The sequence below is a fragment of the Canis lupus genome, chromosome 7, assembly GCF_003254725.2.
Source record: "Canis lupus dingo isolate Sandy chromosome 7, ASM325472v2, whole genome shotgun sequence".
Classification (NCBI taxonomy): domain Eukaryota; kingdom Metazoa; phylum Chordata; class Mammalia; order Carnivora; family Canidae; genus Canis; species Canis lupus.
Genome location: NC_064249.1, coordinates 43092583 through 43120020, shown reverse-complemented (window position 1 = coordinate 43120020; position 27438 = coordinate 43092583). Strand labels below are relative to the sequence as shown.

The 27438-nt window shown below is 52.4% G+C and overlaps 4 protein-coding genes and 2 long non-coding RNA genes across 15 annotated transcripts; 2 read left to right on the top strand and 4 right to left on the bottom strand.

Moving 5' to 3' along the window:
* Window positions 1-2671: 2671 nt before the first annotated feature.
* On the bottom strand, window positions 2672-7866 carry S100A16 (S100 calcium binding protein A16). 7 transcript variants are annotated; one of them, XM_035719158.2, is made up of 4 exons: window positions 7662-7866; window positions 6905-7016; window positions 3512-3687; window positions 2672-3358 (listed from the first exon to the last, which is right to left on the bottom strand). In XM_035719158.2, exons 3-4 carry the CDS (start codon window positions 3662-3664, stop codon window positions 3200-3202), a joined length of 312 nt encoding a protein of 103 aa, XP_035575051.1. In that variant the 5' UTR covers window positions 3665-3687; window positions 6905-7016; window positions 7662-7866; the 3' UTR covers window positions 2672-3199. The 7 variants fall into 7 exon arrangements, with proteins under 7 accessions (XP_035575051.1, XP_025284706.1, XP_025284705.1 ...); XM_025428921.3 differs by having other exon boundaries at window positions 6905-7011; XM_025428920.3 differs by lacking the exon at window positions 6905-7016 and having other exon boundaries at window positions 7662-7863.
* A 993-nt stretch (window positions 7867-8859) lies between these two features.
* Window positions 8860-10945, bottom strand: S100A14 (S100 calcium binding protein A14). Of its 2 annotated transcripts, none has more exons than XM_035719156.2 (4): window positions 10866-10945; window positions 10356-10472; window positions 9783-9929; window positions 8860-9561 (listed from the first exon to the last, which is right to left on the bottom strand). In XM_035719156.2, the coding sequence occupies exons 2-4, from the start codon at window positions 10383-10385 to the stop codon at window positions 9424-9426; spliced, it is 315 nt and encodes a 104-aa protein (XP_035575049.1). In that variant the 5' UTR covers window positions 10386-10472; window positions 10866-10945; the 3' UTR covers window positions 8860-9423. The 2 variants fall into 2 exon arrangements, with proteins under 2 accessions (XP_035575049.1, XP_025284703.1); XM_025428918.3 differs by having other exon boundaries at window positions 10356-10436; window positions 10866-10929.
* Window positions 10946-13235: 2290 nt separating this feature from the next.
* S100A13 (S100 calcium binding protein A13) lies at window positions 13236-22869 on the bottom strand. Of its 3 annotated transcripts, XM_035719152.2 has the most exons (4): window positions 21451-21603; window positions 21124-21214; window positions 20525-20602; window positions 13236-13458 (listed from the first exon to the last, which is right to left on the bottom strand). In XM_035719152.2, coding segments are annotated over exons 1-4 (324 nt in total). In that variant the 3' UTR covers window positions 13236-13456. The 3 variants fall into 3 exon arrangements, with proteins under 3 accessions (XP_035575045.2, XP_048968607.1, XP_025284697.1); XM_049112650.1 differs by lacking the exons at window positions 20525-20602; window positions 21124-21214 and adding an exon at window positions 22734-22869 and having other exon boundaries at window positions 21451-21610; XM_025428912.3 differs by lacking the exons at window positions 20525-20602; window positions 21124-21214 and adding an exon at window positions 22319-22538 and having other exon boundaries at window positions 21451-21610.
* Window positions 18658-21493, top strand: LOC118355264 (uncharacterized). The gene is made up of 3 exons (XR_004817374.2): window positions 18658-18770; window positions 18860-18941; window positions 21353-21493. It is a non-coding gene; the product is annotated as an uncharacterized LOC118355264 (long non-coding RNA).
* Window positions 22870-23103: 234 nt separating the features above from the next.
* S100A1 (S100 calcium binding protein A1) lies at window positions 23104-26836 on the top strand. Its single transcript, XM_025428915.3, has 3 exons — window positions 23104-23165; window positions 25100-25252; window positions 26549-26836. Exons 2-3 carry the CDS (start codon window positions 25112-25114, stop codon window positions 26690-26692), a joined length of 285 nt encoding a protein of 94 aa, XP_025284700.3. The 5' UTR covers window positions 23104-23165; window positions 25100-25111; the 3' UTR covers window positions 26693-26836.
* Window positions 23780-26650, bottom strand: LOC125755448 (uncharacterized). The gene is made up of 3 exons (XR_007412050.1): window positions 26526-26650; window positions 25078-25806; window positions 23780-24018 (listed from the first exon to the last, which is right to left on the bottom strand). It is a non-coding gene; the product is annotated as an uncharacterized LOC125755448 (long non-coding RNA).
* Window positions 26837-27438: the final 602 nt, after the last annotated feature.

Here is a 27438-nt window from a genome sequence, read left to right as displayed (position 1 = left end):
GGGAAATCTCCATGACATTGTAACAGGCAATTATTTCTTGGATATGACACCAAAAGCAGGTAGGTAACAAAAGCAAAAATAAACAAATGGGACTACATCAAACTTCAAAACTTCTGCAGCGAGGAAGAAATGTCAGGGTGAAAAGTAGCCCACAAGAGGGGAGATATATCTGCAAACCATACATTGCACAAGAAGTTAATATTAAGGATATATAAAGGGGCACCCAACTGGTTCAGTTAGTAGAGCAGACAACTCTTGATTTCAGTGTTGTGAGGTTAAGCCATACACTGGGTATAGAGATTACTTAGAAAAAAAGTTATTAAATTTAAACAGTAAGGGACACCTGTGTGACTCAATGGTTAGGCATCTACCTTCAGATGTGCCTCAGGATGTGATCCCGGGGTCCTGGAATTGAGTCCTGCATTGGGCTCCCTGGGGCTCTCCCTCTGCCTGTGTCTCTGCCTCTCTCTCTGTGTCTCTCATGAATAAATAAATAAAATCTTTGAAAAACATAACTAAAGATAATAAAATTTTTAAAAATTAAATCTTTTTTAAAAATAATACATAAAGACCTGCTACAACTCAATATTAACAACAACAACAAGACACAAATAACCTCATTTAAAAATAAGCAGACAGGGAACACCGGAGTGGCTCAGCGGTTGAGCATCTGCCTCAGGGCATCATCCTGGAGTCCCGGGATTGAGTCCCACATCAGGTCCCTGCATGGATCCTGCTTCTCCCTCTGCCCGTGTCTCTGCCTCTGTGTGTGTGTGTCTCTCTTGAATAAATAAATAAAATCTTAAAAAAAAAAAAAAAGCAAATAGACATTTATGCAAAGCAGATATGCGAACAGCCCATAAGCACATGAAAAGATACTCAACATCAGGGAAATGCAAATCAAAACCACTACATATCACCTCACCCCTATTAGGATGGCCACTATCAGTAAAACAGAACATAACAAGTGTTGGCAAGAACGTGGAGAAATCAGGGCGCCTGGATGGCTTAGTTGGTGAAGCGTTGGCCTTCAACTCAGGTCATGATCTCAGGGTCCTGGGATTGAGACCCACATCAGGTTCCCTGCTCGGTGGGGAGTCTGCTTCTCCCTCTTCCTCTCACCCCACTCGTTCTCTCTCTTGTTCTCTCTCCCTCTCAAATAAACAAATAAAATCTTTTTTAAAAAAAGAAGAATGTGGAGAAATCAGGCACTGTCAGTGGGAATGCAAAAGGGTGCAGCCACTGTGGAAAACAGTGTAGAGGTTCGTCAAGAATTTAAAAATAGAACTACCAGCAATCCCACTTCTGGGTATATCTCAAAAGCATTGAAAATAGAATCTTGAATGGGACGCCTGGGTGGCTCAGTGGTTGAGTGTCTACCTTTGGCTCAGGTTGTTTGGCTCAGGGTGTAATCCCGGTCCCGGGATCGAGGCCCACTCCTCCTGCGAGGAGTCTGCTTCTCCCTCTGTCTGTGTCTCTGCCTCTGTGTGTGTGTGTCTCATGAATAAATAAATAAAATCTTAAAAAAAAAGAAAAAGAAAGAAAGAAAACAGAATCTTGAAGAGATGTCAGTGCTCCCAAGACACTGATGCGAATTGCATGTCTGTCCACCCACAGGTGAGTGATAAAGAATATGGTACACATTGAATGGAATATTAGCCAGCCTTTAAAAAGAAGGAAACGGTGTTGTGCGCAACAAGAGGGATAAACCGTGAGGATGTTATACGACATGATATAAGCCAACCCTAAAGAGACAGATATGGCATAATTCCACTTATCTATCTAAAGTCACTGAGCTCAGAGAAACACAAAGTGGAGTAGTGGTTGGCAGGGGCTAGGGGGCCTGCCATGGGATGGGCACAGTCTTGGGCACGTGGGAGTTCTCAGGCCCTGCAGGACCACGACAAAGTGCAGGGAGGTAACAACCATGACGTACAACTTGAAAGTTGTTGGGCATGAAATTACGTTACGTGTGTTTTACCACAATAAGATAGAGAGCCCCCTTGCCAAGAAATGTGAACAAGCTCTTCCCCACTTAGGGACATTGGGACAGGCAAAGGGGAGCTGGGGACGGGCCGTTGGGGTGGGGGTGCCACCTTGACTACAGACCTGTCCTGAGCAGATTATCCTAAGAAGTTGAGGATCTGTAAATGGAGTGTAATAAAAGTGTCTATGCCTGCACATCTTGAAGACTGAAACTTTGGAGTACCTAGCCCCAGACTGAAAGCCCTGATCAGAGCCTGCTGGCTGGGTCTCCTCCCTTCCTGGGGGGCCATGGGGCACTGTCCCTGTGTAGGGGGCAGCCAGCATCGTCCCCACCTCACAGTCCAGATCTGGCCACTCTGTCCCTCCTCTTCACTCCTACTTCCCGGTTACACAAACTATTAGAAGGATCTATTGAGAAGGATTCAGGACCCCAGCACGGCTTGCGACTCCAGGCCGAGGGTGGCGGCTGCTTGCTCAGAAAACTGGAAGGAGACCTGATGGGACACCCTGTGTGCCCGAAGTGGAATGTGTGGCCCTGGTGAGCTGTGAGGGCCCTGGTGAGCTGTGAGGGCCCTGGGAGGCTAACAGCCCTGCCAGGATCAAGCGTTCCGGCTCCTTTCTCTGTCTGGCCAGATCCCCCCTTGCCTCAGAGCCCAGGGCAAAGACCACCAAGGAATGAGGATGCTCCAGGGAGTGGAAAGGCTTTAATGAGCGTCACAGATGGACCGGGTGGGACGGGTACACATTCCAAATGCAGTCATTGCCTCAGTGAGCAGGACAGTGGAGGCCCAGGCCTGCTCAGCTGTCCTCCGACTCACTGGCAGCTGAGGGGAACCCCTAGGCATCCCCTGCACCCAGCACAGGCCTTGAGAGGAGGGGGCAAGGGCTGCTGCTGCCACCTCAGCAGGAAGACCTCAAGCAGCAAGCTGACCTCCAGAGGTCAGGAGAGGCCAGGAATCAGACAGAACATGGAATCCCGTGGGGTCCCCAGACAGCACGGAAACTCACAGAGGGGCCCCCAGAGCCAACTGGCTCCAGGAAGTAAGTCCTTTAGGGGACACCCCCAGACTGAGACACTCACAAAGGGCCAGCAGAAGGTCTGGAGGGAGAAGCAGGGGTGGGGGCAGGGGGGTGGAGGAGGCAGGGGGGAGCCGGGAAGAGCACCAGGGCTGGGCGCCGGGCAGTGCCATGAAGGGGTGCCGGAAGGGGTCCTCTAGCTGCTGCTCTGCTGCTCCTGTTGGCGGATGAGGTTGGCAATGGGGCTGGTGATGCCACCTATCAAGGTCCAGTACTCGTCGAAGCTGATACGCCCATCATGGTTGGCGTCCAGGTTCTGGATGAGCTTGTCTGCCGCCTTCCGGTTCCCCGTATCCTGAAGAGGAATGAGGGTCAGCGGCGCTGAGGGCAGGAGTCCGGCCTGGGGCTCTGGCCTGAGCGCTGCTGCCCTGGAAGATGTGGAACGAGCCTTCCCTGGTCATGCCCAGGCAGGGTAGGGGGTGGGACCCTGGTTTGGGGGGTGCCTCACCGTCAGCATATGGTTGAGCTCTTTCTGGAGCATCTTCCGGAAGCTGCTCTTGCTGATCTTGTTTTTGACCAGGCTGTGCTTAGACACATATTTGTAGAAGTTTTCCACCAGGACCACGACCGCCTTCTCCAGCTCCGTGTAGCTGTCTGCCATCTCACCGCCTCACTCCTCAGGGCCTGGGCATCAAGAGCACAGGGGAGGTGAGGAGACCCTGCAGGCCAAGTCCCCTGCAGCCTCCTGCCCCCATCCTTCTGCTGCCCGCCATCCACCCCTGCAGGTGCTCCACAGGAGAGATGAGGCTGAGACAGGGAAGCCTGACTAGGGCAGCCAGGCAGCTGGGTGGGCCTGGGACAGAAGTGTGTGGCTGCTGCCGTAATCCAGGCGCTCACCAGCTAAACCGCCCCAGCAGGTTCCCCCAGCACATTCCCAAGGCCCTGCCCCAGCCCCAGGCACTGGGCCTGTCAGGGCCCCAGCCAGAGCAGTAGGTCCTATCCCTCTGCTCTCTCCACACCTGACCCACCCAGGGCCCTCCTCAGGAGCAGCACAGCTACAGACTGTGAGGACAAGCCAGAGGGGCCAGGAGGCAGAAGCCATGTCCCCACCCCAGGCAGCAAAGCGAGGGCAGGCACCTAGGCCCTCCCCAGTCCCTTCAGCCAGGCGCCAGGACAGGGACTGCAGGAGCCCAGGGAAAGGAAAGGACAATGTCCTCATTCACTGAGTTAGACTTTCTGCAGACCCCCAGCCACCTCCCGCTAGCCTGCCCTCCTTAATATCCACCCCCAAATACATAGGAGGCGCCAAGAGCCCTGCCCCATTACCTAAGGAGGAGCTAGGCCTGGTTCTGCCCCAGCTGGAGGCAGCTGCAGCCAGTCAGAGACTACACGCATCACCCCCTCATCCCAGGACAAAAGGCACTCAGTCCAAGCGGATACAGCCTTCAGAATAACAGGATATGAGGGGAACAGGCGGATCTACTCCAGGAGTCGCCGCCCATGCCCAGAGCCCCCCCAAGTGAACCCGGGCAAATGAACCTCCTCCCCTCCCGCCCCCAAGCCCAGGAATGAGCTACAGTCACCCTGCCCATCAGGTCCCAGCAAGGGAAGGTAGACACAGCCACTACGTGGGCCTGAGCATCGTGTGCCCCAACTTGGAAGAGAGGTCTGCTGGCCAGGCCTCCCTCAGCAGAGCCTCGTGCCCTGCCAGCGTCCCTCTGCTTCCCTGGCTCTCACAGGCTCCCAGGCCGCACTGGCAGGGGCTGCCGACTCTTCCAGGATCTCGTCTCCCCAGGTACCAGGCAATTCCTGAGGCAAGGATAGTGTTTCTTATGTGCAACCATTGTGTATTCTGAACCAAAATGCACAACTCACAGACTTTAGGACCATTTTTTAAAATCCTAGGTCCATGAGCTCCCTGCTTTTAATTTCTACCTTTCCCCTTGCCTGCATCATCTGGCCCAGTGGCTTACTGGAGGTAGACGTTCTATAGATATAATACCTCCCTCCAGCCCTGGAACCAGATATCCAGAGCCCCTGACCACCCTTCTATCATTTGTCCCTTAGGAAGCTCTTTATGAAGGAGGAACATCCAGAGGGACGAGGCCCTAATGGAGGGAGAGAGGTGGGCTGAGGGAGAGGAACAAACCAGGGTGTCTCTGAGACGGGCCCTTGCCTTCTGTCCCTGCTTCGCCCACCTGACCACTCTGGTCTAGGGCCAGAGGACGGAGTGTGGAAGTGGGACTACAAGAAACCACGTTCTTTCCCCATGCTCCTCATTTATCAAGTGTGTGACTGTGAGGTCCAACGTTCCCATCTTTGTGAGACTTTCATACAAACATCCTAACACCAATGAAGAGGGAGAAAAGTTCTGATCCACAAAATGCTGCTCCACTGGCCCTAGTCAGGGGAGGCCCATGCCCACGGCCAGCACTCCTGGGGGGTTCCAGAAGCTGTACTCACTTCCACAGGGACTGTGTGCCAAGCCTACTCCCAATCAAGCTTCAAGAGTTTGAAGAGAACCCCCCGAACTTAACCATCCCAGACCTCCTTCCCTAAATGAGGAACCCTGTGGGAACCACGCAGCAAGAGGAAAGAGGAAAAAATCAGGTTTGGAGTACTACACCTCTGACCCTGACCCTCATAGCCTTTCTTAGAGTCTGGTCTCTCTGATCAGGGGAGACTCCTCTGGCCCCGACCTGGCCTCTGGCAGCCATGCAGGCCAGACACTGCTGGGCACCCAGGACGGCCAGCTGCTGTCTCCTTCAACACCCTAGTTTCGGGTCCCTAGCAGTCCGCGCCCGCGCCCCGACCTTCTTCTAGTCAAATGGGAATGCTGGTGATAGCCATCTGGATAAGGGCTTCTCTGAAGCTTTTTTTGAAGGAAGGCTATCAGAGTGGGATGGTCAGGTGCCATTACCCTGGTCCTCCTGCTTCCCTCCCCTGGGGACCAGGAGACAAGCTCTGCCACCACACTCACTCACCACACCTGCTTCTCCCACCTGCCCCATTCTGCCACCAGCCAGAGGGAACTAGGCCGGAGGGGTCAAGCTGTGGACATGGACATTAGAGCTCAAAAAGTGGGAGTGGGGGACCACTTGTCCTCCAAAGGGTCCTCTCACACAGAGCCCCCCATCCTCCCCCAATGTCCTCCTTGTCCCTTCCTCAGCTGATTCATCCCTTGAGCAACCAAGAGGCCCCACCCCCCAACCCCACCCACCTCAGTCCAGCTTGCTGATTTCTCCCAAACTCTGTGGGCGCTCTGACACTTGACCCTGGGTCTCAGCCACTGCAGCCCCGCCTCCCACCCCCAGGTTCTAGCTCTACCCCTCCAAGTGCCTCCTAACCACACCCAGCCCCCTTGGGTCCACCACACACACTCCACCTCTCCCACCAGAGTCTCGAATGGTCTCTGGGGGCCAGTGATATCCCTGAATATCTCTACCTCTTGGTCACTGTCCTCTCTAGAGCTTGGCCCTCTCTCAAGCCTGAATTTGGCCTTTCATGTGTCCCTTCCATCCACCTCAAATTTGTTCACTTGTTTCTCATCATTTATTTCCTTCTTCATCCATTGTCTCATTTATTCACTCCTTCATTCACCTACCGGTTCTCTCATTCATTCACTCACTCATTTCCTTCTTCATTCATTTGTCTGCCCCAAGTACCTGCCCTGCACAGGGGAAGTGTGATCTAAACTGGCTAGTAACCGGTCACTCCATTTGCAAGGCTGTTTCAAATGAATGTCTCCAACCTTAATGGCCCCATTCTGTGCTCCCAGTTCCAGAGGCTAATGCATGACCCCAGGACCCCTGCCTCGCCCTCCGCCCTCCGTGACCTCACAGGACTCACTGCATCCACCTCCCACATCCACACACAGAGCCCCCAGGTGCCGTGCACTCACTTCTGCTTCAGAGCAATGTCGCTGGAGGAAGAAGGCTGCTTCTCTGGAGCGTTGTCCAGACAAGTGGAGTTGGAGGATGGTGTAGCGGCTCACACACCCGGCTGTCCCTGGTCTCACCAAGGGCCAGAGAGCTCTTTACTAGTCAGCAAGGAAGCCTGAGCCCAGAGCACAGGCACCCCCAGGGCTCCCTCTCCAAGCGCCCCTGCCCTCATCCCCACCCTCCAGGGCAGGGCACAGCACCCGTGGCTCCTTCAACCACAGCCAGTCAAGCCACCATCTGCCTGGGTCCCGGAGTGGAAATAAGCCTCCTGTCCTTGGGCTCTCGGGCTGGCTGGGCCCTGCCCGGTTCCTCTCTCAGGACAGAGTTCCCAGAGCCCAGTGAGGCCTGTGTCCAGGTCTGACCACCCCCAGCCGCCACCAACACGCACTTGCCCTTGTTCTGAAGGCAGGACCGGAGCAGCTGAGACAAAGCTCCTGAGCGCTCTGCCTTGTGGCACAGGCCCTGCCTGAGAGCCCAACCAGCATCCGGGTGGGGAGGGGGCTGCCCCAGCCGCTCCTCTGAAGGCCTCTCCAGCCCCCAACCCCCCCCCCCAGATGTCTCCATTCCCAAACCAGCCTGTGGGAAAATTAACAATTAACCAAACCTTCCTGCCCGGGGTCTGCAGGCCCCTTTCATGGCCCCCTCTCCTGGCCCCAAATGCCGGCAGGGCCTCTCGGGCAGCCCCCAGACCTCCCAGGCTGGGCTGGGGGTGCTCACCTGCCTCCTGGGATGGCGTCCTCTGCAGCAGGGCTCTGGGGCCTGGGCTCTGGCACTGCCAAGCAGCTCCCCCCGGCTCAGCCGGTCCAGGACTCCTCCCCGCTTCGCTCCCAGAATCTGTCCTACTCCCTTCAGCTGTGCCTGGCTGAGCTGGCTGGTGGGGAGGTAGTGACTGAGATCCCTCTTGACTTGGCCCTGGGGTTGGGCCCTCGTTAAAGGGATACACACCTTTTTTAACACCCCTCCACCCCCACCCCAAAGGGAGTGGTGGAAGCTGGCACCCCCCACGATTCCACCCTCCTTGCCCTGCAGCGCCTGAGGAAAAGAACCTAGTCAGTGGAGAAAGAAAGGGAAAGGCTATCACCTGCCCTGATCACCTGGATCCCTAGCAGCCCAGTTTCAAGGTCCCCCCCACCACACACACATTCAGTCAGCATTGCAGGCCAGCCTGGCTGGCCACAGACCCCTTTGCTATTAGGATTTCAGGAGTATTGCCTGAGTTCTGTGGGTCCCGTGAGAAGGCAGCGGCTGAGCCTGGCCCCTGGCCTTCCCACCCCCATCTCAAGCACCAGGAGCTGACACCCAGTATGCAGTGGAGGATTGTCCTAGGAACACCCCTCCACCCTTCCCCAGGACACCCAAGGGGAGCGGCCAGTTCAACATATAGAGGCAACAGAGCAAACCCTAACGGTAGAGACCTCAGCTCTGGGTGCTGGCTCTGTCAGGCTCTCCGCTAAGGACTTTACGCAAGGTGTCCATTATTCTCCAAACAAATCTGTGAGAGATACGGACAGGCCATTTTACAGAGGAGGAAACTGACACCCTGGGAGCATGCCCAAAGCTCCAGAGATGGTCAGTGGCAGAGCTAGGCGCACACCCAGGCAGCTCAGCCTGCTTCTCAGCCCAGCATTCCCCTGCAGCCAGTCAGCCAGGCTCCAGCACACCCGCTTTCTCAGGGGAGCACGCAGTGCCTCCTCTCCCGTCAGAGAACAAGTGACTTGGCAAAGAGAAGCCTACCCTTCAGAGAGGACCAGGTCTCCCAGCTTTGGGGCCTCCACTGAAATCCATGGGGGAAGTGAGTCCCCGTTCACTCTCACTGCAACTACTGCAGCCCCACAAGTCCCGTGCCTCCAAGGACTCTGACATTCACCCCAAGCACCCATGGACCAAGGGGGAAGCATCCAGTCAAGACAACATCTTTCACTTTTTCCATTTTTTTATTCATCAAATGATACAAAACAACCATACTTCTTTAAATGCCCAAGCACCCTGTTGATCCTCCCCAAAGTCACACCCTCCTCAGCCTGCTCTCTCTTTTCCTGCCCAGGGGCAGAGCGGGAGGCAGGAAGGTGTAGCACTGGACAGACAGCTACCGTGTGGGTTGGGGAAGAGATCTGGAAGGGCAGGTTCTCAGAGGCCCTTCTGAGTACCAAACCTCTAACCCCCTGCTTCAAAACATTTCCAGTAGCCCAGCTCCCCGCTGCCCTCCTCTGTAACCCAATCACTCAGCCCTACACCATCCTTGTCCCCCCAGCCTCTCACCGAATCCATACCTGGCCCCCACCCGCCCCCCTCAGCGGGGGCCTCTGGGGAGCTCTCAGAGACCCCGGGAAGGGCTGCTGAGGCCTGGCCCTTGCAGAGGTGAGGCAGGTACAGACAGGGGAATCGTGTGGTGCTGGCAGAGAGGAGTTTAATTTCTAGGCCCACAGTCTCCAAGGTCCCCTTTCCCCCAACATCCCCCAAGAATCCCAGGGAAAGGTTCTCAGCTGCTCCGCACAGGGCTCTCCAGCTTCACGCTCCTGGCTGCTTCTCCAATCAGCTCCCAGAAACTTCCAAACTCCAGTTTAGAGTCAGTACAGCTGCCCAAGTTGGCAATTTTCTCTTCCAGCCCATAGTTGCTCTGAGGGGAAGGAAGACAGCACAACTCAGCAAGGCGGCACCTGCCGCACCCTGCCCAGCAGGAAGCAGGCCCTGAGTCTACCTGCCATTGGCAAGGGGAAGGGCTAGGGCTCCCTCGTGCAGGGGCCAGCCCAGCTGTGGGTGCGGTCTTGCGGCCCTTGCCTGGAAAGTCAGGACCTTGCTGCCTGGGGCGGGGCGGGGCAGGGCAGGCCCACCAAGTACCGGCATAAGGTGGGGCAGCTGCTGGGTGACCAGGGCCTGCAGTTCTGAGGGAGTCAGCGTCTCCTTTCCACCTTCCACAGAGTACTGGTGGAAGCTCCTGATGAGGGTCTCGATGGCCCTCTCCACCTCACTGAAGTCTTGTGTATCCTGAGGACCCGAGAGGGGGGAGCAATGGGTTAAGGAGGCCCCGCCCACCCAACCACACTCCACCTCCCCAGCCCCCCAAGGCCCACAGGGCAGAAGACAGCTGGAAGGCAGAGGGGCTCTCACCCACCACAGAGACCAGCATACAGCTCCCCTCGCCCCCGCTGGCCTCTGCCCTGAGCCTCAGGCTGAGCAAGGCCTCCTCCCTGTCACCCACAGCCCCCACACAGGATGGTCCCGGCATGAGGCAGAGATACCCTTTCCCCAGAGGGCTCCTTGTGTGGACACATCACCCTGTGTGAACCCCAGAGAGGAGTTGGGGTCTCCCGGGCAAGGTCTAGGGCACAGGCAAAGGGGGCAAGTCAGCAGGGATGCAGACCCTCAGGGTGGAAGACGAGCCTGGGAACAGAAAGGCATGACTGGCCCCACCTCAGCATTGGCCGACCGACACTGTCCCATGGTGACTGGTGTGCTGGTCCTGGTGAGAGCTGTATCGTCCTACAGCTGGCCCTAGAGGAGCGGAAGGTTCATGATCTGCCTGGAGATCTACGGAGACAGTGGGGGTGGGTGTCAGCATTTCTTTCTCAACTATCCCCTCTAGCTGTACCCCAGATACTCTGTGCCTCACTCAGGAGGCCAGAGCCAACTCCACATGAGGCCGAGTTCCTGCAGGGGATCCAGGAGCTAAGATCACAGCCTCCAGGCCCACCCATCTAGAGGGAATCCCTTGGACCTCACCCCAGATCAGCCCTTCCATTTCTTCCCACCACTCACCTCTGCTACACACACACACACACACACACACACACACACACACACACACACACACGCCAGCCTCCAGGACCTGCCCTTCTCCTGGCTGGCTAGGGCAGAATAATGAAGTGTCACCCTTTGGACAGGGGGCAGCCCCTTTGAGTAAAGAGCCCTGCATCTCCTTACCTGCTGGCAGCTGCTGGGACAGGAGGCTAGGAGTCAGCTCACCTGAGCTTAGTGCTTATACCTGGGGGCAGGGAGAGAAAACAGGGGGCTGGGCCTCCTCCTAAGCCTCCCCTGTTTTGGCAGTCATCCGGGCTGTGAGCCAGCTGTGCGGGGCCCCACCCTCCACCGGCCAGAACTCCAAGCCCGCCCATCCTGCCCTTGGAGGGAACCCTGGATTGCCCCTGGCTCCAGACCAGCAGGCCAACTCAGGGCAGGAGAGAAGGAAGGAGAGGTCGGGGAGAGAAGAGTTGGGGGTTGGCAACACTGCAGTGTCAAGCCTGGGGGGAAATCTTGGAGGAACTGTAGGGCAGGAAGTGGAGGGGCTTCTCGTCAATAACCAGGAAAGGAGAAGCAGAGGCTCACGGTCCAGAGGGAGTAAGCTACCCATGAGCTGCGAGGTCCCCCTGGACCACACTGTCCTTGGACAAGTCTCACATACATTCCTACTCCTCCCAGCTGGGCCAGTCTGGGCTGGGACACTCAAACCTGCAGTCCCCACAGCTGAGAGGTCAGGACTCAGGTGGGGAAGGAGCTCAGAAAGGGCACAGTGTAAGAGATACCCACATGGCTCAGCTGGCAGGGAGTGACCTCCCCAAACAGGTTGGGCTGCCTACTCCTCCCTCCCTCCCACGCCTTTCCTGCACCCCAATCCAGTGCCCAGGATGACATCCCCAGTGGGCCCTTCACCACCAGATGGGAAAGGGGAGGAAGACAGGCAGGGGAGTTAGGGGGGTCCAGCCCATGATGAGGTGGGATCCAAAGCCTGAAATCTGAGGTCAGGAGCATGTCTCCCAATGCCCTTCCCTGTGTCTCCTGCTAGGACTCCCCTGTACTTCTAGAAGTGTCTCCATGAAGAGGCCCTCCCAAGAGCATCTCATCTCAATCTGAGGGCTTTTCCAAGTGTGCCTCAACCTGGGGTCCCTGTGAGAAGTCTCCGTCTGGGTGACTCTCCTAGGGTCTCTCACTGTGGGGAAGCTCCTGTGAGATCCCTTCTGGGATGTCTCAGCCAAATGACCCCTGGAAAGGTCCCCCTCTGGGGGTTCCTCTAGAGTCTCTCAGTCTGAGGGCACTTAGATCAAAGGTCTCAATCTAGGACCCTTTCTAGTGTGTGGTACAGAGGTTGCCTCAGCCTAAACGTTCCTCTGGACTAATGGACACCGAACCCTGGAGTGACTTCAGCTGGAAGTCCGCAAGGCCACTACCCCCCTACCCGCCCCCCGCCTGCCCCGGGCTGCCCCACCTCTGCTCCCTCTGGTGGCGGGCAATGCAAACCACATACCCTTCAAGTCCAGAAGAATGGAGAGGATGCACCACTGCCCATCCCAGCCTTCACACCTTGTGTCCATTCTTCTGCTTCACCCCTGCTATGGTGGGAGGAAGGACAGGAGGGCTTGCTTCTCCCAAGCCACCCATCCAGAGAGGACCCCAGTTCATCACAGACATTATGGAACAGCAACCCAATTCCCCCTATTCTTGTCCTGGTGAGCTCAGGCTCTCTAAAATCTGTCTCCTCATCTCTGATACAAGACTTAAAAATAGCACCTCCCTGGAGGGAGGTGAGCGGGGATGGGCTAGACAGGACCCGCAGCAAGGAGGGCACCTGTTGTGATGAGAGCTAGGCGTTGTATGGAAGTGATGAATCACTAAAGTGTGCTCCTGAAAACAATACCATACTGTATGTTAACTAATTAGAATATAAATTAAAATATGGAAAAAAGGGACACCTGGATGGCTCAGCGGTTGAGCATCTGCCTTCGGCTCAAGACATGATCCCTGAGTTCTGGGATCAAGTCCTGCATCAGGCTCCCTGAGGGGAGTCTGCTTCTCCTTCTGCCTGTGTCTCTGCCTGTCTCTCTGTCTCTCATGAATAAACAAAATATTTAAATAACCAAGTATTTAATTAATATGTGAAAAGAATACTACCTACCTCAAAGGGCTGTGAGAATTAACTAGGTTAACACAGGAATTGTTTGGTACTGTGCCTGGTACATAGCCAGCCCTCAACACAAATTCACTGGTATCATTATCATCCTATAGCACAAAACTCAGGAACTAGAAAAGTGGGAGCTGAGACCATCTGCCTGAGCTCCAGGAGTCACTTCACCTGCCCCAGAGATCCATTCTCTCCCTTTCATATACTCATTCATCAACCATTCATTGAATAGCTACCCTGTATAAGACCTGGTGCTAGATGCTGTAGAGTATTCAAAGAGGAGTAATATTCCTGGTCCTTAAAGAGCTCAAAATTCTAGACCCACTCTCAGGTCAGGGCAGAGCTTTCCCACCACCTACTCGAGAAGAAAGCAGGGCAGAGTGTGTAGGAGAAACGTGTATTTTCAGGAAAAGACTTTATTTGAGGGGAGTGGGGTTCTGCTGGCCAGCCCAGCCCAGCCTATCCTGGTCAGGGGCTTTACTTCTTCCGGATCTCCAGGGCTCTCTCCTTCTGGATCTCCTTGGCCAGCTCCCCAATCAGTCTCCAGTACTCATGGAACTTGAGCTCAGAGTCCTGATTCACATCCAAGCTCTTCATCTTCTCATCTAAGGATCCGACGTCCTGAAAGGACACCAAAGGAAAGGGCGGGTTAGAAGTGAGAGTTCTCAAGACAGCGAGAGAGGAGAGAAAAACTAATCTCCATTCGCTTTCTATGGGACAAGGCTGCAGCCCCAGGACAGCACTGCCGTGGTGTCTGCCACTGAATAACCTCTCCAAGCTGTGTGGGCTCCAAGGGTGGCAGCAGTAGGACATGGGGGACCTGACCTGTAGTCTTTGCCAGCAGGACCACACAGAGGTGGTGTCAGTGAACACAGAGCTGACAAGACATGCACACAATGCGCTGTTGCCTACAGGTGAGGTAGGTCTGCTACAGGACGCTTGGGCAGCCCCAGAAGCCATCAGTAGCACCCTTTCAGGCCCCTTCGTCCTCCACAGAAAGCTAGAGAAATTCACAGCCCTAAGTTGCTCATTTGCATGACCCCTATAGAGTCTCCTTTTTCCACTTTGGTTATTAGCCTGATTGACCAGGGCAATGGCAACAAAGGATTTTGTCTGTGACAAAGTTTCCCATGACAGGCCTATGAAATAATCTTAATTATTTAAGTAAAATCTTAAAAAAAAATTGCAGGGAGGCCAAGAAGCCATGCCAAATGCACAGAAGCTAAAGCTCATTCATAGAAACACTAAGCAAGAACTTTGTAAAAGCCACAATCATGCTTTTTAAAAATAATAAGATTTTGGGCAGCCCGGTGGCTCAGTGGTTTAGCGCTGCCTTCATCCCAGGGCGTGATCCTGGAGATCCGGGATCGAGTCCCACATAGGGCTCCTTGCATGGAGCCTGCTACTCCCTCTGCCTGTGTCTCTGCCTCTCTCTCTCTCTCTGTGTGTGTGTGTGTGTCTCTCATAAATAAATAAAAATCTCTAAAAAAAATAAAAATAATAAGATTTTATATATTTGGGGGGGGAGAGAGCGAGTGCACAAGAGCAGGGGGAAGGGCAAAGGAAGAAGCAGATTCCCCACTAAGCAGGGAGCCCAACATGGGGCTCAATCCCAGGACCCTCCTGGGGTCATGACCTGAGCTGATGCTTGCTTCACTGGCATTGGTGCCCCAACAGTCATGCTTTTTTTTTTTTAAGATTTTATTTATTTATCCATGAGAGACACGGGGGCGGGGGGGGGGGGCGGGGACAGAGACACGGGCAGAGGGAGAAGCAGGCTCCATGCCGGGAGCCCGACGTGGGACTCGATCCCGGGACTCCAGGATCGCGCCCTGAGCCAAAGGCAGATGCTAACCCCTGAGCCAGCCAGGCGTGTTCCCCGCCCCACCCCACACCCGCCAGCCCACAATCATGCTTAATTGTAAAACGCTATAAGCATTGTCAGTGGAAGGCAAAGATGCCCAGTGTATTGGGAGGGGGGAAAATATACAAGAGAAAGAAAGAAAAACTGTAAGTACTAGGAAAAAAGAGGCAAATTCACCTCTTATTACATTAGCAAGTATGTAATTGCATAGGTAGGAGAAACCAAGAGTGATAATGATTAACATTTCCACAACTGTAAGCCCTTGATCACGTCAACTGTTCCAAGTCTTCTTCTAAACACGGTACATGCCTTCCCCCATGGAACTTCGCAATCTCTGAGTGTGACGGTGACTCTGTCCACCTTGCTCACCTTCACAACCCCAGAGCCAGAGAGAACATCTGGCACACAGCACGTGCTTGTTCGTCACTGCAACCCAAAGCCCAGGACATGGTAGATGCTCGATAAATACTGACTGAATAAATGCAAGACCAATCCCACAAGAAAGGTATTATTAGGAGACCATTTCACAGGTAAAAAATGATGACTCAGAAAAAGTAAATGACCAAGGAAGACATGCTAGAATCTGCATTTGAGCCTAGATTGCCTGACTCAAAGTTCATGCTCTTATCCACTATTCTGCATTTTTCCCCAAAAAAACTATTAGAAATGATTAAGTATCTGCTTACAACATTAACACACAAACCGGGATCCCTGGGTGGCGCAGCGGTTTGGCGCCTGCCTTTGGCCCAGGGCGCGATCCTGGAGACCCGGGATCGAATCCCACATCGGGCTCCTGGTGCATGGAGCCTGCTTCTCCCTCTGCCTGTGTCTCTGCCTCTCTCTCTCTCTCACTGTGTGCCTATCATAAATAAATAAAAAAAAATTTAAAAAAAAAAAAAAAAAAAAACACAAACCCAGTACTTTTTAGGTGTTATATTAACCAGTCATAAAGTATATGAAAGATCCTGCTTAAAACACTAAAAAATGGGGCTCCTGGGTGGCTCAGTCAGTGAAGCATCTGCCTCCAGCTCAGGTCATGATCTCAGGGTCCTGGGATCGAGTCCAGTATCAGGTCCAGTATCACGTTCCCTGCTCAGTGAGGAGTCTGCTTCTCCCTCTCCCTCTGCCCCTCCCCCTTGCTTGTGCTGTCTTTCTCTCTCAAATGAATAAATTAAAAATCTTTAAAAAATAAAATAAAATGGCAAAAAAATGAAATAAAGAAAAAAGAACTAAAGAATCTAAAACATGAATAGAAAAATGTACCCTTAACGACTTTTGGAGAAATAAAAGTCAATTCTGAGGGTGAAAAAAAGAAAAGAAAAATGTACCCTTTTTTTTAAGAGAAAGACTCAACAGTGTAAAGATGTTAATTTTCCCTGAAATATAATTTTATATGATGCTAATAAAATATCCACAGGATTCAAGTCCAACGTGGGGCTCTCTGCAGGGAGCCTATGTCTCCCTCTGCCTATGTCTCTGCCTCTGTCTCTCATGAATAAGAAAATAAAATAAAATAAAATAAAATAAAATATAAAATAAAATATCCACAGGATTCTTTTTTTTTAGTTTTATTTTATTTTATGTTTTTTTAGTAACCTCTGCACCCAATGTGGGGCTCAAACTCACAATCCTGAGATCAAGAGTCACATGCTTCCCTCCAACTGAACCCACTAGGTACCCCTCCAAAGGATTCTTTTTAACATGATTAAATGTTTCTAAAATTCAGGGTACCTGGGTGGGTCATTCAGTGGGCTTCTGCCCTCAACTCGGTCATGATCCCGCGGTCCTGAGATCTAGCCCAAAGGCCGGCTCCCTGCTCAGCAGGAAGTCAGCTTCTCCCTCTGCCTCTGCTGCTCCCCCAGCTCATGCTCTCTCTCTCTCTCTCTGTTGCTCACTCTCTCTTAAATAAATAAATAAAATCTTATTTTTAAAAATATTTCTGAAATTCTTCTTGAAAAACAAACTGCAGGATCCACCACAAAATTTTGAAAAATGAGAATAATGAGAGAACCAATGCTACAGGTAATTAAAGCATAGTAAAACTACAGTAAACAAAATTGGTACTCAATAAATAATTAATAATAATTAATGATTAATGAATTAATGAAACACAGTAATGAGACCCAAAATACGCACGGGAATTGAATAAATAACAGAGATGGTATTTCACATCAGTAGGAAATTTTTATTTATTTATTTATTTTTAAAGATTTTATTCATTTATTCATGAGAGACACAGAGAGAGAGAGAGAGGCAGAGACACAGGCAGAGGGAGAAGCAGGCTCCATGCAGGGAGCCCAATGTAGGACTCAATCCCCGTTCTCCAGGATCAGGCCCTGGGCTGAAGGCAGTGCTAAACCGCTGAGCCACCCGGGCTGCCCGGAAAATTTTAATAATAAAATAAATTGGTTTTTTTAAGATACATTAAACTTGGGAAGACCTTTCCAAACGTGGCATAAAACACAGAAGCCATTCACAAAACTTTCAAAGATCTGACTACATAAAAAATTTTTATATTCTGTATGGCAAAAACTACCAAAAATAAAGTCAAAGGACAAACAAAGGGCAAGTTAGGAGAAAATGTTTGCAACACATATAATAGACAAAAGGCTAATTTCTTTATCCTACAAAGAGTACAATAAATCAGTATGAAAAAGAAAATCTCTTTAATCTCTTTAATAAAAGAAATAAACAAGCAGTTCACAGAAGGATTACACATGTCCATCAAAAAAAATTTTTAATGTTCCATTTCAGTCAGAACTAAGTAAGTGTAATCAGAACAAGATATCATTTCCACATATTAGATTAGCAAAAATCAAATCTGATAAGACCTGATTTGGACAAGGACACATGGAAACAGGCATTTGCATACACTGTTGGCTATGAAACATAATACAGCCTGGCTGGGAGGCAAACTTGAAATAGCCATAAAAATGAAAAACAAACATGCCTCTTGACCTAACATTTCTACTGCCACACATTTACCCTAAGTAGATATTTCCCTCAAGTATGTAAAGATATGTAAACAAGGAAGTTTGCAAAAGAGAGAAAACGGACATGAGAATGTCCATCAATAAAAAATAAAAATAACATACATTTGTTAACCCATGTACCATCATGCGCAGTGCATCATCTTCTTAAAATGGGAAAATATCTTATATGCATGGTTCCATTTTTTTTAAGATTTATTTATTTATTCATAAGAGACAGAGAGAGAGAGAGAGAGAGAGATAGGGAGGCAGAGACATAGGCAGAGGGAGAAGCAGGCTCCTCACAGGGAGCCCGATGTGGGACTGGATCCTGGATCCTGGGATCAGGCCCTGAGCCAAAGGCAGACACTCAATCACTGAGCCACCCAGGGGAGCCCACATGGTTCCATTTTTAAAAAGGCATTTGTAGAACAGTAGGTAAGATGCATTTATTCATTTACTCAACAATTCTTACTCTTTTTAAATAATTTTTTTACAATTTCACTTACTTGACATTTTGCTGGGCACCTACTAGAAGTCAGGCACTGCTCTAAGTGCCAGAGATAAAACAGTGAGCAATTCCTTTCCTTCATGGGACTTATATTCCTGGTAACATACAAGTGTGTAACGTAAGTCAGGTTGTGATGGGTGTGTTGTGAAAGAAAATAAAGAGGGTAAAGGAACAGAGCACAAGGGAGGTGAGAGGTGAAGGAAAGCAAGCTGAGGATTTGCCATCTGAAAAGAAATTGGATTTCAGTGAGGAATAAGCCTAGCCAATACCTAAGGAGTGAGCATTTTGGAACAGGAGAACAAATATGTATACGTAACTTTGCTGCTTTTGAGTTTTGCTATAAAGGGGAACAAAGATATAAGACATAGCTGGAGAGAGTTATAGAGCCAAGAGAGAAGGGTTTTTTTCATTTGTTAAGATGGGAGATATTACAGTACATTTGGGAACCAATCAAAACAATCTAGTGGAGAGGGAAAATTGATGATGCAAGACAGAGAAGAAAGTGAAAGAGTCCAGATTTTAAGTGGTGAGAAGAATGGAGCCAGGCAGCAGAGGAGAGACTGGCCTGGGGCAGAGACAGATGCTTCAGGTAATAGGCAGGCAGGGGAGATGCAGCTCTTTGCTAGATTTGGGGAGACAGTACACAGGAGTTTCTTGATTGCTCTTATTTTCTCCAAGAAAATTCTCACTGAGAAGAATGTGGAGAGAGGGACCTTTGAGAAGACAGGAAACATTATGAAATTATCATCTGAAACGGCTGGTGAGTAAACCAAATTGGGAAATGGAGAACTGGCTGGCTGTGCCCAGGGCCCCCTTGGAGCTTGTCGTTCTAGACTTAGAGAGAGATGGGACACCTGGATGGCTCAGCACTTGAGCATCTGCCTTTGGTTCAGGGCATAATCCCATGGTGCTGGGGTCGAGTCCTACATCGGGCTCCCTGCGAGGAGCCTGCTTCTCCCTCTGTCTAGTCTCTGCCTATCTGTGTGTGTCTCTCATGAATAAATAAATAAAAATCGGGCAGCCCAAGTGGCTCAGCGGTTTAGCGCCGCCTTCAGCCCAGGGCGCTATCCTGGAGACCCAGGATTGAGTCCCAAGTCGGGCTCCCTGCATAGAGCCTGCTTCTCCCTCTGCCTGTGTCTCTGCCTCTCTCTCTCTCTCTCTCTCTCTCTGTCTCTCATGAATAAATAAAATCTTAAAAAAAAAAAAGACAGTGATTTCGTAAAAATAAAATAAAATAAATAAAAATCTTAAAAAAAATAAAGATTTCGAGACAAGTCAACCCAGTGTACCAAGTATACTTCAATTTTAAAAATAAATAATAAAATTAATAAAGTGGGACAAGTCAACACAGCAGCACCTTTTTCTGCAGCCAGATTTAGCTACACAAGAGCAAACGCAGAATGGTTTGTAGATTCATTGACTGGGTTTTGTTTTGGGTTTTTCTTTTTTTTTTTTTTTTTTTTTTTTTGAGAATGGAAATGTTTGCCTTATTTTGGATCTGAGAAAAAAATGATAGATTTAACCATCAAGTTAATGCAGGTGAAATACTGGCCTTAACCTAGATTAAGGGATCCCTGGGTGGCGCAGCGGTTTGGCGCCTGCCTTTGGCCCAGGGCGCGATCCTGGAGACCCAGGATCGAATCCCACATCAGGCTCCCGGTGCATGGAGCCTGCTTCTCCCTCTGCCTGTGTCTCTGCCTCTCTCTCTCTCTCTCTGTGACTATCATAAATAAATAAAAATTAAAAAAAAAAAAATTAAAAAAAAAAAAAAAAAAAACCTAGATTAAGACTGTCAAACAATGAGGACAGGGAGAAATAGAATCAAGGGAGCTGGGATCCCTGAGTGGCTCAGCGGTTTGGTGCCTGGCTTTGGCCCAGGGCGTGATCCTGGGGTCCTGGGATTGAGTCTCACATCGGGCTCCCTGCATGGAGCCTGCTTCTCCCTCTGCCTGCGTCTCTGCCTCTCTCTCTCTCTCTCTCTCTCATGAATAAATAAAAAAATAAAATCTTAAAAAAAAAAAAAAAGACTCAAGGGAGTTGATTGAGCCTTAGGACCCCTCTGGGTGAGAAGAGAATGAGGACAGGCGGGGATTGCATGGGAAAGAAAATGTGGTGGTCCCCACAGAGTCGGGGAAATGCTGGAGTGGATGAACAGAGCTGGAATGGCAGGTGGTGGTGCTCACGGAAAAAGAGTGGCTGTTCTGAAGCAGGACAGAATCTTTGAAGGTGAGGGGTTGATGAAGTGTGAAGGCCCAGGTGTTGGATGAATTTTCTGTGTGCAGACCGAGGGCCACAATGAAAGCAGTGGTGAGAAACTAACTGCAAGGCAGGAGCTGAACTTACAAGGAATGTAGGAAAAGGGGGGCAGGTGGCCCATGAGCTTCCAAGGAGCTGTGCATCTTAGGAAGAAGAAACCAAGATCTGGAAGCAGTGACAAAAAGCAAAGAGGTCACTTCTTGCATCTCCAGGCCCAGAGGGAGTTGGAGGGAAAACCAGTCATTATGTGGTAAGGCCGTAGGGAATGTCACACCTCCTGTGGAGTCTCAAGTCTCCTGGAAGAAGACGAAGGGAAAGGTCTGAGAAGTCTAAGACTGTAGGGGGTTTGTGGATGATAGACTGAGCTTCCAAGACTAGTTTTTTGTTTTTTGTTTTAATCCATATGCACACACTTCATTTGCCAGTGAATTCTCAGAAAGGGTGTAAAAGAAACTGTTAACAGCCTGGGATGATTAGGCAACCCAAGTGGACGAACTCTAAATTCCTACTCTGTCCACCAAGTGGGAGAGAAAGAATGACCTTATCAGGGTCATTATTAAGGGGATTCCCAGAGGGAGTGAGAAGTAGCCAATGGTTACTTACAGGTCCCTCCTACCCTGAGCTTTTATCACTACTTTATTATTTTTGGCAAATCCCTTTCTGCAGCTGGGCCTCAGTTTCCGTACATGTGAAGTGAGGCGTTTGGACTGTCTTCTCTTGGCCTCCTTCTAGCACTGATGGTCTACAACTCTCCCAGAAGCACCTTTGGGTCCACTCCTATAGTGGGGGAATGAGACCAGAGAAGCACAGAGTAGACACAAGTGCCCACAGCACCATTTGAGGGTAGCACACTTGCATGCTCACCAACACAGCCACTGAGCTACACACACAGTCACTCAAACCCTGTGTTCACAGTATTGTGTCAGGAATATCACCTCACACCCACAGGATCCTGTAGCCACTGTCTCCTAAAGTCTCAGGCCCAGAGACGCCCACATAAGACCCCCACATACCTTGAGCAAGTGAGGCAACTGCTGAGTGACCAGTTCCCTAAACTCATGGATGCTGAGGCTGCCCTTCCGGCCCTCCTGCCCTGCAAAGGTGAAGAAGGTGGTGACCACTGTCTCAATGGCGGCCTCCAGCTCCGTCAGGGGCTCCGCTGCCATCAGGACTCTGCAGGACAGGAAAGGAGGGAAAGGCAGAGTCAGAACAGACCCAAGGGAGGGATCCCTGGGTGGCGCAGCGGTTTGGCGCCTGCCTTTGGCCCAGGGCGCGATCCTGGAGACCCGGGATCGAATCCCACGTCGGGCTCCTGGTGCATGGAGCCTGCTTCTCCCTCTTCCTGTGTCTCTGCCTCTCTCTTTCTCTCTCTCACTGTGTGCCTATCATAAATAAATTTAAAAAAAAAAATTAAAAAAAAAAAAAAGAAAAAAAAAAAGAACAGACCCAAGGGCCCCTGCCGGGGCATTGCCACCTCGGCCGGCCTGGGAGAAGAATTACAGGGAAGCAACGGGGAGGGGGCGGGGACAGGGATGGAGATGCGGAGCAGGAAAGGGTGGACGCGGCGGGGGAAGGGAGGTGGCGCTCAGAAACTGGTTCTCCCCAGCTCCTGGGGACCCTCTGCGTGGTCTGAGCGGAGGCCCGGCGGAGTGGCCTCTCCGTAGGCTTCAGTCCCAGGGCTCTTCCTGGGAGGCTCCTCCGGCCCCCGGAGCCCAGGAGGCTGTCTCCTGGCCTGTGTGCGCAGGGACCCCTGCCACCCCGCCCACACCCGGGGTCAGGCCTGGGGACCCCGCCCGGCGGCCTCTTCCCGCCCTCCCCTCCGAGCACTGCCCTCCTGGCTCAGGGACGGCCCCGGGCGCAGCGCGGGGACGCGGGACTTACGGCTGCCGGGCCAGGGGCAGGTGGGCGGTGGGCGCCGGGACCGCAGGGACCGCAGGGACCGCAGGGCGGGAGGCAGCAGAGGCCCGGCCCGGAGGTGTCCTGCCTCCGCCTGGATGCTGGAGGGAGTCTCCGCCCAGGCCCGCCCCGCCCCCGCCTCGCCCGGCTCCCCCGCCTCGCCTGCCCCCAGTGGCCCCCCGTGGCCCCTCAGCCTCCGGGTGCGACCTCAGCAGGGGGAGGCGGTAGGGAGCCGCTTGGCCCTCTCCGCTCTGCGGCCTGAAGGACTGAGTGTGCGGTCCGAGAAGCACCGCAGAGAACCCCCCCCCCCCCATGCGATCCTGAGAAGGACCTCGCAGCCCAAGACCCCTGAGAGGGGGACCCCGCTGAGACCTCCGCGGAGGAAGATTAGGACTCAAACCTCTGAGGGGGTGTCAGGCCGGGGGCCCCCCAGCCAGACTCCCGAGATGAAGTGATTGACGGAGAGGCCCCCTTCCTGAGAGCCCTCGTTAGGATCAGGATCGTCCCTCTCCTGTCTGCCAGGACCTTTCCCACCTCCCTTCCTCCTGTCCTCCCGGGCCCTGCCTGGGGGACCGTGGGGGAGGGGAAGCCAGTGAGGCTGGACAGGACACAGGGCAACCTGTTCCAGCTCGGGAGACAGAGGGCGCCTCTGTCCACTCTGGGCCCCTTGGCCCCCTGGGTGTCTGTCTGGGAAGGGGTGGAGCCGGTGGGAAGGGGGGGGCAGCGGGAGAAGGCCTGAAGACTAGTCTCCCCACACAGCTCCGTTAACCACATTTGCAGACTGTCCATCTGTCCAGAACCTGCCCCCACCTCAGGTCCAGGCTGACTGACGGTGAGTGTCCTGCACCCTGTGTGCTGGGTCTCTGCTGTGGCCAGCTTAGGGGGAGAGGGGGCTTGGATGGGGCTCCCAAAGTCTGGGGTGGGAAGAAATGGTCTGGGAAGAGTTCCAGGGACAGCAGTTTGGGATTTGGGAGAGACAAGGTGCGGATGGTAGTGCAGGGAAGCCAGTGGAGGTCAGAGGGAGGTGTGCAGTGTTCCTCAGAGAACGAAGAAGCCAGTGGGGAAACCAGACACCAAGCTTCCTTGGAGCCCTCCAAAGTTCCCTCAATCTCCCAGGGGCTGGGGGTGGGGTGGGAAGGGCAGCCCCCACATTGCTTCCAGTTGGGTAAGCAGAAGAAAGCAAATGGAACTGTTGCTTCTGCCCCCACCTGACCGTCCCCTAGCCTTGCCAAGAACTCAGGTCCCAGGGAAGTCTGGGGGTGGCAGAGCGTGGACCACGTGAGATCAAGAGGAGGGGGCATTCAGGTCCTGCACCCACTCCCAACTCTCCTCTCACATGACCTTGCCTTTCCCCTCCTCCTTCTTTGGCCCAGATTTCCAAACTCCTCTTTCCTTCAACTCTTTCCTTTTGTTTTGCTGTGTGCCACCCCCCACCCCCTGCCCAAGTCCTCTCCAAATGCCCCCCACATAAAATCCCAGGCTGCTCAAGTGCCCCTACTGGATGGGGCCAATAATGGGGCCACCGACAGCCAACCTCTTCTCTCCATCAGCCTCAGCTTGGGTTCCATCTCCCCACATCTCTTTGACAACTGTTCCTCGTGTCCAGAGTTCAGGTGACACTCACAAGGCTCCCATTGTAAAGATGGAATGTCATTCGATCAGGGCCCATTGTTCAGCCCTCAGGCCTGGGGGAGGACAAAGACATTTGATCTGAGATACCAGAGCTGTCCCCTGAGGCTGCAGAGGGGATGACCATCCCAAGACCAAAAGAAAGAGACCCAGTGGCATGGCAGTCCCCTTCCTCAACAAAGCCTTCCGTGTCCCTCTTCTCACCAGCCTCTGGAATTCAGAGGACACACTCAGCCTTTCATGTCCCCCAATACATGGCTCGATTCTCCTACAAACTGTCCTCACATCATCCAGGCTGGGCCTAGGTGGGGGAGTGAGCAGCAAGAGGGACCAGGCCCCAGAGGCCTCCTCTCACCTTCACTGGTAGCCCTGGCTCTGGGGAAAGGCTTGGCCATTCCTCTCTCCCTTCCCACCATCACTTGATGTAAGGCCTGATTCTGCAGAGAAGTAGGAGGAACCAAACTAGAGGTAATGGAGGTGCACCCCAGCACAGCTGAAGCGACCTGTTGAGGACAGAGCAGAGTTGAAAGACCAAAAGAGGCCTGTCTGCCAACAGGAAGCTTAGAGGCAGTTAGATCCCCCTCCTGCATGAAGCCTTAGGCCAGCCACTCTGGCTGACTCCATCAGGCTGGCTGAGGGCGTCAGACTGATTCCTTGCTAGGAGCAGACAGCAGAATCAAGGCTGTGGGGAGGAACGAAGCCCACCACCCTCAGCAGCAGAGCTGGGCTGTGCTAGGCAAGCAGAGCAGAGTAAAAATAGAGCCAGAGAAAGCTTGGCAGTGTCCTGTGACCACTCCCGCCTGCCTGCCTCACCCTCCTCAGTGTCCACCTTGGCAGCCAGGAGCCACTGCAGAGGCCACTGGAGCCACTGCAGAGGTCCAGAGCTGCTCCACCTCCACCGCCCAAGCCCTGAGTCCCTCTGGCTGGGATATGGATTGAGGGAGAGAACAAGCCTGGAGGTAGGCCTGCTTGGGTTCCCACATTCTAAAGTCTCAGTGAGAGATAAAGTGCAGTGTGGCTCTGATCTCATGGCGGTTTCAGGTAAGGGACCAGGCCAGGTCTGAGGGCTCCCCTCACCCCAACCTCAGATACCCTGAGCATGGTCCCCTACTTACTTCCATGGTGGGGGGTGGGTAGGTGAGCTACGCAATGGGCTCTGAGCTGGAGACAGCGATGAAGACTCTCATCAATGTGTTCCATGCCCACTCGGGCAAGGAGGGAAACAAGTACAAGCTGAGCAAGAAGGAGCTAAAGGAGCTGCTGCAGACTGAGCTCTCCGGCTTCCTGGACGTGAGCACAGGGCAGGCGTACAGGGTGGTATGGGTGAGGGGAGGAGGAACACCTGGGGACCTCTCTGCCACCTTCCCACCCCACCCCCAACCCACTCCAATCATCTTCTTCCTCTGCCAGACTTCTCTCCTGGATTTTTCTGGGCTCCCATACTTATCTTGTTTCAAGACAAAAATACCCTAATTTGTTCATCTCCTGTTAAGTGCTAGAACCTGTGCAGATGCATCATTAAGAAGGCTCACAGTCTAGGAGGGAAAGACTGACATGAAAGTAAACCATGAACACTGGGAAGTGAACTATTGAGGACAGAGCAGTTGAAGGACCAAAAGAGGCCCCCAGTCTGCTGGCAGGAAACTCGGAAGCAATTAGACCCCCTCCCCATGAAGTCTCCGGCCAGCCACTTAGGAGCTACACAGAGCATTAACAGAATTGCCCGAAAGGATTATGGGACAATAGTAACCTGACTGAACGGGGCTTCTCCAAAGACGGGGCACTTGAGCTGTGGATTTCCTTTGGAATATTATTAGGGTAAATGTAGGCATTTTAGGAGGTATCTGCATAAACAAAAGCATGAAAAAAAAATATGGAGCACGCTCAGTAGTTTTGACCCGAATGAAAGATGCAGAAAAGTAGGCTGCAAATGCTGACAGGGGCTCTATGATACAGAAGCCAGTAGTAAGTGTAGTAAGTGCACCAGCTTCGAGGTTTTATCAGTCCTGGGGTTTCGGTTCTGATCCTGTCACCTTCCAGCTGTGTGAGTTGGGCACATTATTTAACCACCAACTGTTAATTTGTTTATTCCTCTAGCATTTGTGCTAGAATTAACAATTTTACAAGACAATGCTTGTAAAGCTTCGAGTGTACTACTCTTATATAAGCACTCACCATACGGTCATCAATGTTGTTATTACTCTGCCTTGTTAAGGAGCTTATTTGGTGGGTAACAGAAGGCCACAAGTGTTAGTTGTTTTTTGTTGTTTTTTTTTTAAGATTTTATTTATTTATTCATGAGAGACACACAGAGAGAAAGGCAGAGACACAGGCAGAGGGAGAAGCAGGCTCCATGCAGGGAGCCCTACGCGGGACTTGATCCCTGGACTCCAGGATCAGGCCCTGGACTGAAGGCAGCGCTAAACCGCTGAGCCACCTGGGCTGCCCAAGTGTTAAAGAGGATTCAGAACAGTCCCATAATTAGATGTAGTTCTCCCTCCTTCCTCCCAATCACCCACCTCCCTAGCCCAATTCCATACTATCTATCTCCCAATGTACCCACCTCTCCATCTCCTCCCTCCACAGGCCCAGAAGGATGCGGATGCTGTGGACAAGGTGATGAAAGAGCTAGATGAGAATGGAGATGGGGAGGTGGACTTCCAGGAGTATGTGGTGCTGGTGGCTGCCCTCACAGTGGCCTGTAACAACTTCTTCTGGGAAAACAGTTGAGCAGACACCCCCAGTGGCCAGCGTCCTTCCCCATCCCCCTGCTTCCCTCCCTACACTCCTACCCTTGCCCACCCTCCACCAAGGGCGCAAGAGTAGTGGGCCAGGCCTGCAACTCATCTTTCATTAAAGGCTCTTCTCTGGCCAGCTGCTGTCTGTCTCCTTTGGGGTCTGGAAGTGAGTGGGAAAGTCAAGGTTCCTCACTCCCAAGTCACCTTATTTGGTAAAGGATCTTATTGTGAGAGAGGTCAAGGGGACATTACATCTTCCTGGCTGAGGAATGCTCAAGGCCCAGGAAGGTAGGCATTCGAAGTTCCAGCTGCAAATGTAGGAGACTTCAGCTTCTCAGCTACAAAGCCAGAATTCCCCTTCAGTCTGCAGAGAATATTTACTGAGGACCTACCGTGCGCTAGACGTTGTGAAGGAGCGGTGAAGTTCAGTAAGGATGGCAGACCATCACACACGTGCAGGTGCTGGGAGGGAAACAAAAGACCCTGATGCACTTGCGCGCAGAAGAGTCAAAGAAGCGCCTGTGCCTCATTTGCCCAACCCCGGCGTGTTCCTACTGTGCACCCAGGCCCAGGGAAAGTCCCGAGTCGGTGTGCATGGAGGTGCACAGACTGGCGGATGGGGAGGGCATCATCAGGGGAACACGGACACAACGCCCACAGGGGTTTAACAATATTCAAGACGAGGAACAGAAACAGAAGCCCGGGCGTCCCTGGCTCTCCCGGGCTCGGGGCTCGGAG